General features: G+C 39.3%; 1 protein-coding gene across 5 annotated transcripts in view; it reads right to left on the bottom strand.

Moving 5' to 3' along the window:
- Positions 1 to 20181, bottom strand: part of LOC308199858 (uncharacterized protein) — a 322615-nt gene that overhangs the window by 137941 nt on the left and 164493 nt on the right. The window contains exons 4-5 of one of the 5 annotated variants that reach the window (XM_080604632.1): positions 16043 to 16111; positions 14649 to 14899 (exon numbers count right to left, since the gene is read on the bottom strand). The exons of 3 other annotated variants lie outside the window; for them this stretch is intronic. In XM_080604632.1, coding sequence (XP_080460758.1) covers positions 14852 to 14899; positions 16043 to 16111 — 117 coding nt within the window. In that variant the 3' untranslated portion in view covers positions 14649 to 14851. Of the gene's footprint in view, positions 1 to 14648; positions 14900 to 16042; positions 16112 to 20181 lie in introns of those variants that run through there. One more of the 5 variants, XR_013955047.1, reaches the window with a different exon arrangement.

Below are 20181 nucleotides of genomic sequence, written 5' to 3'. Positions count from 1 at the left end.
TGTTTAACCACGGCTCATTTGTTAAGACAGTAGTTGAAAGGTGAAAAAACACCCACTGATTCTGAAAAGTATGGAAACAGGTAGTTTTTGTACTGTAATGCCTTCACTAGCTGCTGACTTTGGAAATATTTAGACATAAATCAATTTTTTCCCAAAATAGAGTCCAAAAGAAAGAATTGTCAGAAATTGGAACAAAGTCCTGCATTGTACTCTGGATGATGCTTGTCGAGATTTTTCACTAGAGGGCACTACCACATCATCACCAAAAGGCACCAAGGACAAAGGACAAGTGGCCTGGTTAACTTGCACACTCTGCACAGGCTGTTTTATGGCTTGAGAAACAAATTTTAATCACATAGCAGTAAGGATTGTTTTTAATTTTTTTTTTTAATAGTAGTAGGACTACAGTAATCGGCCATATCATTAAACAGTTAGCGCATGGAGCCTTCACACCAAATAATTCTGTGTCTTTAGACTGCAGAGCTCATTAAAAATAGTCTGCACTGAGTTACCAGTTCTCATCAAAACAATTCAAGGAGGCTGTATTTGGGAATTACGTTGCTGAATTAGCACAACAAATAAAGAATAATATGGGGCATAAGGCAAAGGAAACTTACACTTGGGCTGCTTCCTTTCTTTGTATTCAGTGCTGCTCGCAGGCACCCTGCCCAAATGAGGTTAGGGGAAGAGCCGAAACTGGGAATCACAAGGGGGGGAATATGGATGGATGTATAAGGGAACCGTGCTTTTCCCCCAAAGAAATGCCACATGCAGCATCCTGCGATAATTGCTTAGCTGCATTTATTAAAATAAATAAGCACCCCAGTGAAAGGAAGGTACAAAAAGCTTTAAACATTTCTTGTTTAGTTAAAAAAATGTTTTCTTTGATGGGCATGCAATGCTTGTTCCACTCAGTGTTAGAGGACAAATACAAATGAATGCTTTCTTTCTATGCCTCTGGCTGAGAGAGAGCACAGAGGTCACTTTTAAGGTGACTAGTTTTTAGTTTGAAAATGGTGGGTCCCCTATTTCTCCAGAAACTTTCTGCTTTGTAGTCCACTGCTATGCACCTGAAAACTTCCCACTGACTTCCAGGGGAAATTTGACTGCTCAGGAATGTGGGATTGGGCTCCGGAATGGCAATCACATACAGAGAACTTAACAATGTGCAAAAATTTAACCCTTCGATGGAGCTAGTCACATACTTAAAGTTACTCATGCGTTTATTACGCTGCTTCATATAGGCGGCAGCAGGCAATGCATTTGTTATAACAGAAAATTACCAGGAAGAAAAACAGTGGTTTTTTTTTGTTGTTTGTTTGTTTGTTTTGTTTTATTGAAAGCATATTTCATCCAAACATCTAGCTTCTTAAGCCTTTATCTGATCTAAATCTGATTTCTGAAAACTCTTGAAACTTGCTATCTTGTTTAGGGCTCAGTCCAACTCTCTTTAACTGTATAAGAATTCAGCAATTTATGATTGCAGTTAGAGCAAGCCCATAGATTATAAAGCCCCACTAAGCAGGGATCCTAAATTCTGGTACTGTGCTTGGAACTCTATCAGTAGTTCATTAGTGAAATGTTATTGCTAAATTTAGAAATCAGGTTATTGAAATTATTATAATTGACCTGCTAAAAGGCATCCATCAGATGGAATGGTAGCCTCCAAAAATAGTCTCATTTAAAGTGGGTTGGGGGAAAAGTGAAGGCTTTTCTGACTTCAGAACTTCCTATGTCAGAAAGCAATGAACATCAATAAAAGTTGCCCATAAACTGTAGACAAAACAGCAGCAAAGCAGGGTTAGAGGGTTGCCTATGGGGCACTATGTCTGAACTCTACCAAGTGCTGCTGGGGAGGCCAGGTGTGTTAACTGGGAAGAGAATCCAGCAGCTGAGAAGGGATCCTGTTGCCTGTGGGATGAGCACCAAGCTCCACAGCTCTCATTGTCACTCTTTGTTATAAGAACAATTACAGGCCCTTTGGCTATGAAGAGCAACTGAGGTGATATTAAAAAAAAAAAAAAAAAAGTCCCAAGTTTTTGGCAATTCTGTGTTTTCCTGTTAGGGGTTATGGAAACCTAGCCCTGTGCAGACAAGCCTGGGAAGGGATGAGTGAGCAGAACGCAATGTCTTCCCTAACATAAACAGATTATTTTGCATTATGGCAGATTTAGGAATGTAAAATGTTCACTGTGTAGCTAGTTAAAGGCTTACCATAATTGCTCTACTACTGCTATTGCTACAGGATTCCCTGTCTCATCCGACTGGCGTATGTTTCTTGGCATCCAGATTCTGGTTGCAGGGGGTTGCTAGAGATGGAAAGGAGGAGGTCTGAGGGACAGATTCTCTGTCCCTAGTGCTACAGATATTCTGGTTCTGCTTTGTACAACGGTTCATAACTCATCTAATCCAGGCTGAGAACACACCTTAGAAACACACAGAATCCAAAAAATTAAAGGGAACCTTTTCTTCCCTTTCCTTGTGAGTAGCTGTTTGGCAAGCACAGGAATACCAGACAGGAAAAACCCTAGCCAGACTGAATCCAACAGCAAAACATCCCTGGATGTCAGAGGATTTGGAGTTTTACCTGAGACAATACAGACTGAAAACTGAGTAAATTCCCTTTGCATGGGCTTGCTGCTCAAAATGGAGATCTCAAACCCAGTGACTGAGCATACAGTTGGTGCACACATTTTTCTGGAATAAGAAACCCAACCACTACCTATCATGTACAAGTTAGATATGTAGCAATTCCAGTTAGCTACAAGGTCAAAACTCCAGCTTCAAGCAACCCAAGTATGTCGCGTGAAAAGACAGATGTAGGTACAAATTCAGTTACTAATTCCTGTGTCAATATGAGATCAAACCAAAAAGCAGAATCCAAACACTCCCAAAATTTGGACAAGAATTCTAGTTTGGGCTTGCAACCAGGTCTGTATGTTCAAATGGATAGTCAAAGACAACTCGGCTTCTTTTATCACAGAACCACATTCTTAGCTCTGCCAGCAGTGCTTCAGACTGACATTCATGTTGTCTCTTTTTTTTTTTTTAACACAGAAAAGAAAAAAATATCTTTACACCCAATATTGTTAGCGTTTTTGTTTTACCTTTTTTTTTTTCAACTTTTCTGTTTCTGAAAAGATCATCAAGTAATCTGTTCGTGAGAGAAGGAAAAATATATTTAAGCAAGGAAAAACATGCTGCTACAGTAAAACTGTGTCAGATTCTATTAATTCAGTTTTTCATTGTCTGATATTTCCAGGCACAGTGGGCTTTTTGGTAGACCTCTGAGCTCTGTTTTCTAACAGAGGCATAGCACAGGGCCTGTCAGGAAGAGGCAGTGTTCTCATTGTTGTACACCTCAAAGGGATGGTGCAGTCCTCAGGCCTTCAGAAGGGCCAGGCCTGAACCCCAAAACAACAGCCCTGTCTTCCTTAAAAGAGTGAGCACAGCTCAGTCAAAGCCTTGTTAGTGTATGCCTATGAATTATTCCTTCACTGAGTAGCCGATCACACCACGCTAATATCGTGGGCACACTCTGCTTTGTTAGCAACACTGAATTCCACCGCGGCACTAATGAAGAGCCAGCCCTCGTGTAAGACACAGGATCTCCAGGATGTGTCGTTCTGCCATGAAATGATTTTCCTTTGTCAAGAGCATTATGAGATTACGAACTAGAAAATATTTAAACACAACACAAGTAGGAAAATATCTCTCTTCTGGGGAAGTTGCATGAACACACAGTAACGCAACTCCAACACAAACAAGTGCATCTGGTCACCATTAAGCATCTCTCCTTGGTGTGTAAACCAAGGAGGCACTGGTGTGTTGCAAGGCACTGGTACAGAAGTTCTTTCTTTAGCCACGGAGATCAGAGAGGGGAGAGGTTTTTGGCAGTCCCTGGTTCTATCCACGGAGTTTTGCAAAGCTCACCCAAGTAGCATCAGAGTTTACCTGCTGGATTAGGTGAAACTGGATCCTTTCCAGGTCGCTATCAGGTTTCACAGGCAGTAAACCCAAGTACAACAACAGGTTCATTTGTATCATTTTGGAAGGGTCCCATGAGGCCGAGGGCAAGCCTGGGACTTACCCAGCAGAGCGGGTGCTGACTGTGCGCCGCATTACCGTACACTCCAAGGAAGTGCTTTCTGCCTGGTCTCTCCTCCCCCTTCCCACACCGCAATCTAGCATGATAAGATCCAAAAGAAGCAGGAAAAGTGACCAAGTTATAGACAGATGCATTGCACTGAATTACACTACGGTGACCTGAAGCTACGTGAAGGATAAATTTCTCAAAATTAAATTTCTAGTTTAACCTCAATAATATCTACCTGAAGGAATTTATCTCCAAGATTGCACATCCCTCAAGAATATCAGCAGTAGTGAAATAAATTATAAAAGCTGTGTGGGGTGAAACAATGCTAAGTATAAGTTGTACCTATATCTCAGAAAAATCTCAACTGCTACTTTAAATTTCAAAGCAATAGAAAATTCAATCTGAATGCCCCAGAGGTAAGAATTATAACTGTTACCAATCAGTGCATCCAGTTCTATTGCCCCTCAGCCTGATTATTTTTGGATAAAATATCCAAGTTTCTCCAAAACAAATTCAATTCTGAAATGAATCCAAATCTGAAATCATCAGGATTCTCTTCACAGGTTTCAAAGGGTTTTCAATCTGGTCTGTTAAGTGAGTCATTAATCATTTTTAAAATTGGAAGGGCTGATTTAGCACGCAGTTAAGGATTTGAAGCCACGTACACAGAAACTAGTAGGATTTTCTAAAGTCCAATGCTGTCCAAGCTCTTCTCTCATTTAGGTCAGCAGAAGTGCTAACACTGAGTGTTTTTTAAAATTCCTCTGTGCTGCTTAAATTTAGCTACATTAATCCTTCGGTACTGGAAAAGGACTACACGTCTCCATACAGGGCCTGATCCTTTGCAATTTACATATGAGTAATATCATATGCTTAATGATCTTGGTGGGATTATTCCTCAGTGTCCACTACCACTGTAGCAAGAATAATTTATAGGAATCCAATAAAGATTTATTATTCACTAGAGTTTGCTTGCTCAGATTCTTCCTTATTGATTCTATAATACCCCTTGCTGTTTATGATTTTGGTTCATTATATTCCAAGCCATTTCTTTTTCCTTTATTGTTATAACACTATAAGTAAAGTAAAATTCAATAATAATTTTAAATAAGCTTGTGTATTCCACTTCACTGGTGCTGACAGACAAAATGTCACATATTGCTTCTTTTTTCTTAAGAAGTTACTATTCTCTCTCAGTTGCATAATCCTAACACAAAGTAAAAAGTATTTGAGGGTTTGTTTAAAATGATTCAGTTTCATTATACTGTTACAAGTGGTGCTGACAGCAAAACCACTTGCTTGCCTAAAATAAAATGAAACATAAAGGATTTCTTTTCTTGCTTATGGAAAGTTATGCAGGCTACCTTATTGCATTTATTAGTTTTACAAAATTAGTCTCACTACCTCAAATTTCACTCCATTTCTACCAACTGAATAACAAACTTCAAGTATTATTGGAGCTTTATCAGCTTAACACAACGTTTTTAATGGTTATGTGTTAGTAAACAGTTCTGTCTCCTGTTCATTACTGATATTACGACAGTAAATACTACCAAAGGCAACTGTGTCTTCCTTCTCCTTGATAACAACCTACAGGAATCCAACAGGCAGGATTTAGTCCCAGCTTGTCCAGGACAGGGAAGAGTCTGAGAACTCTGCCATTTCTTAAAGGAAGATTACAAATGAAAGCAATAACCAGAAGAAACCCTTTCAAACTTTCATAGTGTGTAATTACAGAAAAGAGCTGCTCAACTATTTATGAATTAGAAAGAAAGCTCTCTTTAGCAGTTGCCTTATTTAGCAGCATTAAAATATTTTTTTTTTCCTGCAAAGGATAAAACCTTAGCCCTGTCTATTCCCTCAGAATACCCGTCTCACTTCTGCCACCACCCCAGTCAAATAGGAAGAGATCAACATGTTGCAATGAAGGAGCCAGAACGCAAGTAATTTTTAAGATGTTCTGCATGGAGCCCCAGCTGCTCAGCCATTATGGTTGTTAGCATTTGGCGCTTTGCCACCAGCTGACAGCCAAGAAGAAAGAGAACCATAAGGGTTAAATCACAGCTACTTACAGAGCAAACTTGCTGGCCCAAGGCACACTGCAGAGGTGGCCAAGAAAAGCAAGAGCATGGAAATTTAGCCACTTGCTCTAACACTTGCAGTAGGAAAAGGGCAAGCCGATCATGAGGGAATTCCTCTCAACTAGTTGTCTGATAATCTGCCTATGAAGCTCAGGAGAATTCTTCTCCAGTACCACACATTCTTGGCATATCTTTTGTCTAGGGTTTGTTTTTGTTTTAATTAAAAAAAAAATAGAAAAAATTAACCAGCCAGTTCAACATCTCTCCTTTGCCTGATACCCACTCACTTTGTCTCAAAAGTTAGCTTTCGTGGGCTGAGCATACTTTCAACAAGCTGAGAATTTGGGCTATTGATATCACCTTTAAATTAAGTTTCTGATTTATTTTTTTTTTTAACTTTTTATTCGGTTAATGGTTTTTGGTTGTTTGTTTTGTTTGTTTGTTTTTTTCATGGTGCTTGAAAATCTGAACAAAATACTTCAAGAGGACAAAAAGATCATCTGTTCAACTTTCCAGTTCTACACTAGATAGAAGTGGGCTTTGGTGCCATAGAAAACATTATGGAAATGTTAGTAGGGGCAGGAGACTCCAGCCACTCTACAGCTGATTTCCTACACAATATCAAAAACTCTCAGACGTAACAAAAAACAATGGGTGCTTACTTTCCACCAGAAACTGATCAGATGTGCCCTGTGCACACTATTTCATACAGTACCTAAACCAACACTCTCTGCCTGCCCCTCCTGCAGGGTCAGAACAGCACCCGAAGAAGCAGTATTATTCTTTAAGAAACAGAAGCAACAAAGTCAAACCACCCAAATGAACGTCATCAGTTCAGGATTACAGGAGAATGATGTTTCTTCCTCAGGCTACCCTACTCTTCCAGATACTCAGTTCTGTATGACTATTAAATAGACAAAGAATATTCCGCTCACGAATCACAGTCCTAGGTTACAATGGCAGGAGTAGTAATACAGACATCTGATATCAGGAAAGGTACACACGGGTAACAAGAAGATGTTCTTACATGTCCCATTCATCACTTATTGAAGAACACTCACAGGAGATCACACTGGCTTCTCATTAACATCAAGAACCACTAGGCTCTCTGCACCTCACCTTTTCCTCTCCCTTCGCTATACAGAAGGGCAGACAGGCACAGATGCAAACTGATTGTTGATTTTTAAAGCTGAGCCGCGAGTGGCAGCCATGCAGCTAGGAAATGGGTCTGAGTTAATGCTGCAATAATTGGAAAGCCCATAATTGAGGCAAGCTGCTTCCTCATCTGTGCAGCCAGCCCTGCCCTCACACCTGAAAGGCTGGTGCTGGGAGGGAATAGAGGCTGTTGTTTTCCTAGCCCTGTTTGAGGAGAGCTGTTTCTTCAAGTGGACACAGTCAGTCAGGTGAGACCTTCCTTGCATAAAGAGAAAACGTCCAGCTGACTGCAGGAACCAGTGTAACCAGAAAAGCTGCAGAGGCTGTGAAAAACACTTTGCAATGCTTCTGCTGTAGTAATAGCCAACTATGTCAAGGAGCAGAAAGGATGAAGAAATGCAATAGGACTAAACAGGCTTCGGGGATTTGGGTTGAAATAACACATACAGTAATGCTATGCTAAGTAAATTCACACAAAAAAAAAAATTATATCAGGCTATAGATACCAAACATGTTGTTCAAGAGTAGATGCACAACACAGTATATATCAAGAACTATTGCTATAACTGTAAATTAATGTCCCTTTGCTTGATTTCACCATTAAAGTGCCTAAAATCTGGTAGTTCCAAATAATTCAGAACACAAAATAGAAGCGAGTCGTAATTGTCAGAATAGGAATATTTTTGTAACCATAAAGTTACAATATTCAGATTCTTGGAAAACCTGGTTTCCAAGTATCTGCAGGGTCCAGAATCATTGGGACACATGAGAGAAATGCATACTGGAAACAGAATCATGCTTAATCCTCATGTCTGTGACAGGCAGAGATCGTGAGAAGAATGCTCTTATAAATACAAGGGATCCATGTTGTTAAGCTTCTCTCCTCACTCCAGGCAAATCTTACAACAGAAATGTGAGTGTTTTGAAAGTGCTGGAGATTAAACGAAGAACCAGAGAAAAAGCAAAATCTACACTGACCCCAAAAGACGTGGAGGCGGCAAACAGCAGTAATGTTTCTGTGGCTGCAGAGCCGAAGGCAACTTAGCCTCTCTCATTATGACTGAGCGGGCTCAGTTCATATAAACTTGGGATGTTCACATGCAAAGAGGTTATTGCACGCCATCTGATTCATGGCAACTGTCTGTGCTTGTGCTCTGAGTTTGCAGCTCAGGTAACTGGAATTAGTTAATTCCTCTCTTTATTCAAAGCAGAGGGCTCAGCCAACATGAATTACTTGACATTTTTCACGAGCTAAAAGCATACGTCTAAGATTGTGGTAGATCAGCTGATGTGCAGGAAATGTTTACCACATATAAACTTTCACTTGTGTTTATGTTTTGGGTTCTTCTTTTATACTGACTGGGGGATATTTCTTTTATTTACACATTTACACATGTTAAAAAGGAGTCCTTGGCACGTATACTGGAAAGCAATAATCATGACTGGTTGCTGCTTGAATGTTTTTTTCCTGCTATACCACAGATTCAAGACAATATACCAATTCTTTCTGCAAACCTTGCCTTTTTAGCAAAGGCAAATGACTACATATTCAGACTGTTCTCAGCTGGGGTTCTCATCATCTGGGCTTCTCCCTGTTTGTACTCAGCTCTGTTTCATTTCAAATCTGGGTTTGCTTTCTGCACTCATTGGGTTGATCAAACTTCAGCTAACCATGCCAGACCATCTCTTAACTTCTCATCAGCTTCTCCTATCCCACCAAGTAAGATACTTCAATGCTGCCTCAAATCAGACTGATTTCCAGTGCCAATTACACAGCACACTAATGGCAACCACCTGCCAATGCCGAGTCTTTTGGTTGGTATCTGACATACATTGGAGATATGAGGGGTTATGCTGTGCTCCAGCTTCGTGGATAGATCCTATCAGCAGGACTCTGTCACCACTTAAAGTTTCATTAGCTCTGAATCATCAGAATAATATTGCTCCACAAAGTGATTTCTAAAAACAGAAGCTCAAAATTTAAGAATGTTCTCCCCAGGCTGATATGATGATTCAAACTTAGCTTCTCTGTGATCCTTTTCATTTGTGAATCTAAATGTACAGCGAAAAAGTGGGGAAACCAAGACAAGAAAGAAGGAGCCTCTTTCACCAATGTTGCACAGAAGGACAGAAGCAAATCCAGAAATTGAAAGCACAATTCTTGCACTTTTGCATTCAGAGAATGCAGAGGTACTGTGACAGGTTACCTACATACCAACAGAAGTAATATCATAAATTAATTGCAAGTCAGCTGCACGTGGCTCTAAATGGATAAATGGACCACAGAGAAGTTTAAAAACATTTACAAATGCATGTGCTTTTCTTTATACACAGATTAATCTATAAATGTGAGTTATAACTCATTCTTTCTGAATATTTCTGTCTAAAGTACCATTCAAACAATTCTCTAACATCTACACATTACTGAAAAGATTTTCATTATATCATAATTAAAAATTAAAACTGGAAAGACAGAAGCCAGTAGATTCTGTGATCTTTTAGCTCTTTATAATTTGTGTGCAAATGCACACAATTATATTATGATGCTTTAATATAATAGAAAATGTAGCTTGAAAATACCTTAAAATGAAGCAAACTTGACTGCATTGGTGACCTATTGTGATAAAAAATTAACACGTTTGGGGAAGTCTGATTTGCATTACACAGTGCCTGTAATCAAATTACCTCTAAATGTTATGCCATGTCACACTGTGTTTGAGATGTTGCTGTCAGAAACATATAGATATGCCCTGCAGTTTGACTCAACCTGGCTTCCTTTTAAGTGATCATGTATGCCTCTGAGCCATTGCAGCCAAACGGTGGTAAAATACAGAGGCTGGCAATTCAATTTCATTCAACCTTTCAAGAAGGAAAGAGCCGATAAGCTTTGCTTGTTCATGTCGATGATAATATTCAGCACAACCTAAATCTAATTCAATAGGTTTGCTCCCGCTCTCTTGTCACATTGTCATTTCTGAACCCGGTCCCTCGCCACCCCCTCCCTGCTCCAGCTGCAGCAAAACTTTTGAAGCGCTTAACCCAGGACCAGAGCCTCCTCCCAAGTGGAAGGTGTCGTGCTTTGAAGTGAGCCCCTGGTTTTGTGCACGGGGCTGGGCCGGGCCAGCTCAGGTGGCGGCTGCCGGGCACCATCTCCAGTGACCTCGTTGCAGCCACAGATGTTTACTGCACTTTCAGCGAGCTGCGAAAAACAGAGCAGTAAAGTAGGCCAGCTTGCGGGAAGGCTGTTACCCACAATTCATGGAAAAATGCCGGATAGTTCCCACTAGGTTGTGGTCGGCTAGGAAACGGCAACTTATTAATCTTGTGTCAGAGGGCCAGCTGCAGGCCTGGCAGTTACCATATTTCACCACCAACTCCATGTCTGGACAGCCATTGTCTTTTTTATGAAAAACTCCACAAATCAGCTGCTTTTTTCCCCCCTCTACGTGCAGAAACGGAGCTCGGGGGCTGAGGTGGCTCTGGCGCATCATCCACACGGCGGTCAGGTTTGCTAATTCAGAGCGACCGCTTAGTTTCCAACTTTAATGATATTCCCTCAGCATATCACTATGGTTGCCTGGCGACCGGATTTGAGCTAGGCCTCTCATTTGATTCCCACACATCAGACCCTGAAAAGCACTTTTTTTCCTCCCTCCGCTTTTGATTCTGGCTCCTCTGAAACCCTTCCCCCTGCGGTGCCGGTATGGGTGGGCAGCGCGGTGGCAGAACAAGGCCAGGGGTGACGGGAGGCCTGGAGGCTCCTGGTCACACATCAAGGCCTGGAAACAAAGCCGTGAGGAGCCCTTCCTGACAAACACAAATTCCCTTCAGAAAAAGCAAATTTGGTCTTCCCTTCATAGCGTGGGTGTCATTTTAAGACTTTCCTTAGACACTTTACTAAATCTGACGCTTTCCATTGTTTTTCGGGCCATTTCTCACAAAAGGCTTCCTATTATCAACAAGTTGCTATTGGAGTAAGCAAACAGCTTGTGAAGGCCTGAAATAATCTAATAAGCAATGGGCTTGCGTGCTTTATGTACCCACATCTTTATAGGATACAAAGTTTGTTTAGATACATTATTTTCCTCTTTAGTTTGCTTAGTTTCAATTAAAGTACCCTTTTACAAAGAACATTTTTTCGTAGCTCCACACCCTCCTCCCCACCATACTCACAATCTCACTCCATAAAGTCGAGTATATCAATAAATATATTTTTCATCAACTGACTTGAGCAAAAGAATTTTTAAAACATTCAGTTTCCCGGTGCAATTACAGGTCTGATCCTTAAGACAGGTAAAAGGACTACATTGACTTTTTTATTCTCTTTGCTGCGACTGAAAGTCTTCACAAACTTAAAGGATTGACTTTGCTGGAAGCCAGATCAGCTTACACCAGCTTAAGCTTTAGTCCTGCATCTTTAATGTACCGTGGCCAAAATAAATGTTACCTATTAAAAAAATATTTGTTCTACAAACAAAGCCCAGAATTACTCCAATAACTAAACAAAATAATGTTAAAATAACAAATTGCATAAGGAAAGAAGAAATATCACCAGCTATATATTTAATACTTTACATAAATCATTTTTATAGGATTACTATCAAGGAAAATGTGATTAGCTGAGTACTTTACTAAAGGTTCAAGTAACATGAAAATACTTAAATATACTGCTCTGCTCCCTGTTTGCATTGATTTCAGATCATTCCCTTTACAGCCTGTTGATGGATATGAAAATTCATCGTTATTTGTTGTAAACCACTATTTAGTGCTGAGCAAAGTTCCACTGAATTAGTAATATAACACGAGCAGAAGCAGATCAAACCTTATTAACACATATACTGTACTAGAATCACCTCATCTTTTGTACTGATTGCAGTCTATGTTGTTTAGAGATCCTCAAAAACCCTCAGCTTCTGAAGTTGTTTAGTTACATGAGAATCTTAGCTCATTATGTTTTTAAAGAAGTTTGTAGCCCTCGTGTTTGTAGAAAATGTGAATTGACGTTCAAAAAAAAAAATCCACCACCACCAACTGAGAGTTCCTCATACTTAGGGTTTTTGTATTTAAGATTTCTTAAATTTTCAGAAAGCTTCCACAGTGCAAAGACAGATACATAATTTCTCTGTTCCTGATCTTAAAATCCTGACTAACCCCGATGAGAGACATTTAGCCTTAACTTGTCACTGTCACAGCGAAAGCTGTGTTGGGCATGGACTGTCTAGACACTGGCCAACTCAAACTAGAGAGTTCAGTTGTGATATGCAATACCATCTGAGTATTGCATGGTGAAGTAAAAAGCTAATACAATGATAATGTGGAATCATGTTAGTTTACAGGGAAAGAACGATACAGAGGGATTTCAGAATGGGGGATTTCTCTCTTGCCCTCTGCCCTCAATTAGTCCCCCACTTGTCAGTATTGTGATCTCACTACAACGTGTGAGGGACCTTTGAAACAACTCTCTCTTCAGGGACTGTTGTTCTGCATCGCAGGGTGAAGAGCAGAGCAGGCCACTGGGCACATCTCCTCCTCTACAGCATAACAGTAGGAGCACCTCATCCGTATACACCCTATCCTGTGATTCCCAATCCGCATGGGATATACAGCTGCCTTCTACAGTCCAGCCCCTATCCTAACTAATAACATTAGGGGTACTTAACCACACAAACAGGTTTCACACTATTACAATAATATGGTATGCCACTAATTGCTTGTTACATCCCCACTTGAGGTTCTCAGCCAAGGAGTTTAGTTCCAGAAATGGGACTTGCAATTGCAAGTAGTCACATCTTTGAAACTCTGTTGAGAAAAAAGATTGCCAGCTAGGAAATGAAGGGTATGTTGCTAGAGCTCCACAACCATGCAGGAAAATCCCAAAAGCTAGTAATGCATTTGCACTCTGTATGTCAAATTAATTCTCCAAGGAGTTGTAGACATACATATGAAACAAGCTGACCTCACTGAAGTTTATTTCATGACAGACAATGCTACTGGTGTGAGCTGTTATTGTCTCTGAATGGTAACTCCTACAGGACAGAAAATAACTTCTGGTGCAGGAGTAAATTGTTTTACAGATCTACACTGAGACAAATTGTGCTCAGTTATGTCAACAAGACAGCAGAAGAGAAGCGTCCTCATTTAAACAGTGGAGGGAAAGAGAATTTTGCCTGCTGTACATAATTTCAAGGGAAAACTAATTAAAAAAAAACATTGGAATTCTTCAAAATACTTTTAGACTGCTCTAGCTATAAATAAGTGTAGCTCAAGTACACCTTGTCAAATGTATGCTCACAGGAACACAGAAAGGATTTGGATGTGAAGTCCCCATTACTATTTGCAAATTTCTTTGGGAGAATAAATACCTTAGTGTTTGAGCTAAAAGTAGTTCTAACCTTTCCTTTCTCTCCCTGAACCTGGTACACGAGCAAGATCCTTACTCTTTACTCAGCAACAACTAAACGTCTTCACAAGTTAACAGATTTCAACTAAGTCTTTTTTTAAAAATCAATCATTTGCAATAGCTGTTATCACTGAAGATCCACTACCTGCAGCAACATTTCTCACTTACTTATTAAGTTGTTAAAGAAGCTGTTTTGTACAGTACACTCCTGACATGTTGAAAAAGAATGTTTTCAGATTAGTGTTCAAGCTTCATTTTTCTTTTTGCTGAAAGTTTTAATTAATACATTAAACACGTTGTAGCTGTACAGATGGGTAAAGGAGATATCTATTTATACATTCTGTTGATTCAGTTATTCTAATGTTTAGTAGCATTATGCTATACATGCAACAAGAACATGGTGCCCTTTGAGAGTTGCTTCCATATTGTTGAGTCTAAATTGAAATACACACACACACACACACAGAAAATCCCATCTACAATAATGGGATGTATGCCACAGTAAACTACCCTCCCCCACTCACTGCAGGTATTTTTGAGAAAGAAAGGTAAATGTTCAATACTGCATGGTGCTGGGGGACAGGTTCTTGGTGCAATCTGGAAATAGGATTGCCTTGTAGTTAATTATTTTACATTCTTTCAGCTGTCTGCAGAGCACCCAAAACCCACAAATTTATTAAATAAGTGCTTTATACAAAAGCTTTGTTCTCCCCTACTGCAAGGAACTGTGGCATTAGCAACACTTCATTTTTTATTGTTGTTGTTCTTTCACTGTGACAGTGTAGTTTTGGCTTTGGGTTTTCACTACAGGTCAGAATTTTGATATAGGAAACCTACTGGGGACTGTGTTAATAGACTGGATTTTTCTTAGCAGTTATTTAATTGTAATATTTCCAGTGAACACCAGGGACTGGATTTGATAGCCTAGGGAAGCTCTTCTGAATTCTGTGATCCTAAATGAAAGGCAGTAGTTATGGTTATAGTCAAAATAGTAAGAGAGTACACGAGTACACAGAATTATTAATTTCATTTATTACCCACGGAATCTTTTAGTTGTTTAAAAATCCTCAACAATTATAAAAAAGAGAATTATTTTATTTTTAACAACAACAAAAAAAATCAGAATTCAAAAGCAAAAGTGGACATCATCAGCTTCAATGTTGCTCCCTGAAATAAAAATAAACAAATAGTTCTGGTCACGCTATCTATATATAAGTCTGTGATGATATTCATGGGATATTTAGAGTCCCAGTTTTAGAAAAAAATGTGTTGACTGTGGGACAGGAGAGAAAAATGACCAGATGTAGAAGGGAAACATCATGCCTTGCATCAGATATTCAAAGGCAAGGAACTAGAGAAAAAGTACATCATATTTCTCCCTTCAGATTTCTCATGTTTTAGTAAGCACGACAGGTTAAAAAACTCTTTGCCTAATACATGACTTTTACTTTGATGTGACTTGTTTTAGGTCACAGAAAGTTTGGCCCAATTTCCACTGATTTGGGATCCAACCAATCATGAATCAGAAGCAGAACCAAGAATAGATCTAAGGAGTTCTGACTCACAAACCACCTCTTTCTCAAAACACCCACTCCCTCCCAATCAGACAGACGTCCCTTGTTTCTAAATAAATGCATTTAGTTACAAAATGGATTTATTTATTTTTAGCGAAAATTGCGCATAGTGACAAAATTGTCCATTCAGTTAATGAGAAAATATATTCTGTTGCATAAGATTCACATTCACATACAAAATTCCCACTCTTGCCATAATTAATGCATAGATTGAAATTATAAGACATCTAGAGATGCTGATGTGTCACTGTCTGAACACCCCCAATTTCTCTTCATTTCTCTTTCACCCTTTTAGAATGTGATCATACCTAAATACTATGAAAAGTCACTGTGCATTAGAACAAAAAAAATGCATTCATATTACTTGAAAATGAAAAAAGCAGTTGCTTGCATCAACCCAGTCCAACTCTATAAACTTCCTGAGGCAGAACAAGCTGTGACAGTCAGCTACATCCCTGAGCTAACAGGTGGGTCTTGTAGGTCAGACTGTTGAGAAACGTACATGTCTAGAGCAGAGTGCTTCTGGGCATAAGCTTTGCTACTGCCACCCTTCATGAGAATATCTGCATTATGCAAAAGCAAGTGAAAAATGAATCCTGAAATGTTTCCTATTCCTTAAGTCACCACGATACCTCAAGTCAAAAATCTTTCATCTGCGTGTGTTGTTAAAATAAGATCCATGAGTGATGCAGAGAATTTAAATGAAGATAAAATTATCTCACTGTGATTTAATTACCTCAATTATCTGAGTGGAATAGTGCACAGGCTGGCCCAATGCAGACCCACCTCTGATGAACAAACCACACTGGATAAAATAAAGAGCAAATCAAATCGTTGCATAAAATTTGTAATGAAACTAATCCCAAGGATAAAAGACACCGTTTAATTTCCTGTCCTCTACTCCTCCCTTTTCACTTGCACATTCTAGTCAGAAATGAAAATATTTTAACTTGGCAAAAAACTAAATTTCTGTCCTAAATATTCTATATATATTTAAGATACACACTTCTAGTTTTGGAAATCTCATGGAAAAAAGCATACCCTTCATAACTTCCAGCTGCAAATGCTTTGGAGTGGCTGGGAAGTTTTTGAATGAACTTTCAGGGATACAGGAAGCCTCATTCTCCCTGCTCTTTTCTGAAATATTTTCAAAAGTATATAACCTTTTACTGCAGAGATGATCTGAAAACATGTCTGTTTACCACTGAGATGATCCCCATTTTTATTTTTTTCATTGCCAGCACTGAGTCATAGAGAGATAAAATGACTCGTCTCAAATCAAATTTGTGTCAGAGCCTGGCCAGTAAAAGGCCTCTGACTATTCAGTCTCCAGTCATGAGACCATCCCTCCTTTCCCTGGCACTCATTAGAAGACTGGAATGTGCATATGGCCAGAACCTTCCCATGCATGGGAAAAAAAAGACCTATCGTATGTAAGTAATGTTTTCCTTTAATGTCTTCATATTACATCCATTAGAGAAACTAAGGATGATTTTGAATAAGAAGGTGGGAGGCAATTTCTCTTACCAGTATAAGCTGAATTGATCCAATAGGCCTGTGGACATTTTCTGATTTAACATGCTTTTGTGTAAGCAATAGGTTTCCAAAGCCTACTATACTTCCCAGTGACTGCTCTGTCACTACACGATATGAATAAATGAATGAATAAACGCTAAAAATAACACGTTCTATACTGTGGCTACCTAGTATGGATTTCATTCAGCCTGGGTTTGTGTATAATTCTTATTATGCCTTCACAGCACCGATACAGAGGAACTGCAACAATGGTCTATCTTTGTGTAATATGGATCTAGAATGCAGAATAAATGTATTTAATACACAGCCTAGTATTGATCTCCTTAGACAAAGAGTTACCGTAATTCAATGTAATCTCATCTGCTGTGTTCAGGACTAGGCCCTAAACATTTGATTACAAAAAGATGACAAGCCATGGTAGAGTGCCACACTATAGCCATGAAGTGATGAAATTTCCCAGTGAAATCACATTACCACAGTGTTACATTTTCAAGATAGGCTGTGAATAAACAAAAAGTTGAGCCACCATATTTCACAGAACGTTTACTCTTTATGCCAAAATCCATCTCCCCAGATACCTGGTTCCCTTGAACGTTTCCAGTTAAAACCAACTTCTAAGCTAAATCTGTGTGACTATCATTTGAGAAATAATTCAATCTGAGAAATGATTTAATATTAGCCATTAGCAAAAAGAAGCCAGCTGGCACTAAGCACGCACCATGTTGGCAACTCTTCCCAACCTGCCATTAGCCTGACACATGTAGGAGACAGGCACTCAGGACCACCCTTGTCAGTGCATCAGTGAAATAATGAACTGTTCCCTGAGGGAAAACCTGGGCTCTTTATTGTTGTTGTTGTTGTTTTTTGTTTTGTTTTTAATTTTTAATATTTTTTTTCCAACAAGTAAGATTTATATTAAGTTATACATGAATAGCATCTCTAGAGAACTTGCTCATAAGCAGACTTTGAACTAGCACAGCCTTTCTAAGGAGACAAATTCGTCATGTGAGATGTCCCAAACCAAATAGGTAAGTGGTGCAACAACACAGATGTTCAGGGCAGATTTAAAGTCAGAGCTTCACACCTGAAAAGCAGCTCATAGATAATGGAGCCACCCAGGGTAGCACAGTAGCAAAGACATAGGAAATATGAGCAGCCTCGCATTAGGATTACATGCATTGTAGAAACAATACCACATGTTAAGCCTCTTCACTGAGCAAACTTGAAATACAAAATGGGACATGAATATAGCTGAGGTTACAATTAAAAGTTGTAGAAAATCATGTTGTGTAGAGGTTTGGAAGAGAAGAGTTTGAAGCTGCTATGCTCCAGTGGCTGAGAGGAACAATTACATTTATAAAAAGGAACTTTTTTTTTTTTTACTAACCTTTGCAAGTTTCTGTTGTCTGTAGGTTGTCTGACTGGTACTCAGCAAATTGTACTGAGGTTTTATTTTTGCTCCCACTTGTAAATAATGAATAAATAAGAAATTAAACTTAAGCTAGCACTTCAAAGTAAGGGACATTACCAGAGGACTTACAACCTTAAATTTAAGGGGCATTAGCAGTGGCCTTATACCTCTGAGGGTTTTGTTTTAGCCAAAGATGTGCTCTCCCATTGCAGCACAAAACTCATGTTCTAGCCTTTTTTGTTTATGTTTAACTGTGTTAAGTACTGATTTGCTGTGTGTGCTTTGATAAAGTAAATAGGAAGTCCACTGATTTAAAGAAAAACAAGACTGGACAGAGAAGCATATATTAGCTACTGTTAAAAAGACAAAAGAAGAAAAACTTAAAATATTTCATCACTTAGTTGATGGTATTTGTGTTTATAACTACTATCAGCAGCCTTCAGAAAAGAGGTTGCAGAACAAACTCCAGAATAATGAAATCTCTATGGAATATGTTCAAAAGCCAAGTTAGCCTTTTAAACAAGAAACAAGGAACTACTCAAAACATGTTTCAATTTACACTGGAAATTAAAACTGGAAAATTAAAACTGAATCTTCACATGGGAACAGTTCTGCTCTCTTTTAAAGCAAACGTGTAACCTCTGATTTGAAAAATACCATCTAAATGTCCTGGGCCAGCAGAGCAGCAGCTTTGCTGCAACGGAGCTGTCCTATTTAGTGACTGAAAGCACGGTCCACAGCGTTGTATCTAATCCATGTCAGTATTTCTACAGCCTCCATCTAAGGGTTTTGTGTGCACCGGGCATCAAGCTCCCAGTTTGTCTGGGTTACTTCCAAACGTTGAGAGCGCAAACAAGGGTGCACCGTGCCCACAGCACAGGCCCCGCGCTGTGACAATGCGCCCTTGTCACAGAAGCTGCCACAGACCTGTAACTTCGCAGCCCTGCACTAGTAGGTCCCTCTATAATGTGGCTCATTCCCTTCACTGTCCCCAGGCAGCTCTACCTCGAAATGCCGATGCACTGATGTCAGCATTTGAAATGAGCTTGCTCAGGAGTGCCTAGATTAGCTGTGTTGCCAGGCTCTAGCCACTCTAACCCCCTTTTCCACTTCAGTGGGCTGAGCTTTTGACACTCTGAAAAGCACCATTTAAAATTAATTAAAGCTCCTTATTTTGTACCAAATCTCACCAACCCTGTCTATTATGTTTTACGCAGGGTGGGGGGTTCAAGTCAGCAAGGTGTTCTGGGCTGTGTTACCAAAACGCACGAACGAGGAGATATTTGAAGAGTAAACAAGATGTGAACTGTGTGTGTTTCCACAAATCACAGTTTTTGATAGGTTTCTGGACTCCTCTGGTGGAATTCACACTGAAAGACAAAGCAAGCTTTCTGGCAACAGCTTAAGGAGACTTTACATAATATTATTTTTTATTACTGTGCATAATATTATAAAGTTTTAACTTGTGTGAAATGTCAAGTGAACTTTTAAAATCATTTGTTATTATCTGTCACAAAATAGTTTAACACACATGATCAACTATTTGCCAGTCTATTGGCTACAGCTGATTTATGAATGATTTTTTTGGATAGCTGGAGGCAAATATTTTCTTTTGGTTTCCTTTTTCTGAATGATCTCGTGCCCATCTGATAAAAACAGTAAAGGAATCTGGAGATTTTTTTTACTGCATGTTTGAACCGTCACCCGCAAGATAGCGTAATGCAGTCATGTATATTCGTGCATACAAAATTTTATTAGATGGCTGCTCATTGTGAAGGGGATCACAACAGTGAACTAATCCAGCACATGAAGTGTTCTTCAACACTTCATATTTGGCAAACATCAAATTTCTGAACTATCCACCAAAATGTAAATGGGATACTTGATATTCAAACTAACAGCAGGTTGTCCCTCACAAAATAGTGTTC

This window comes from Anser brachyrhynchus (assembly GCF_964034855.1).
Source record: "Anser brachyrhynchus genome assembly, chromosome: 9".
Lineage (NCBI taxonomy): Eukaryota > Metazoa > Chordata > Aves > Anseriformes > Anatidae > Anser > Anser brachyrhynchus.
This window is presented reverse-complemented; position numbering and strand designations above follow the sequence as displayed.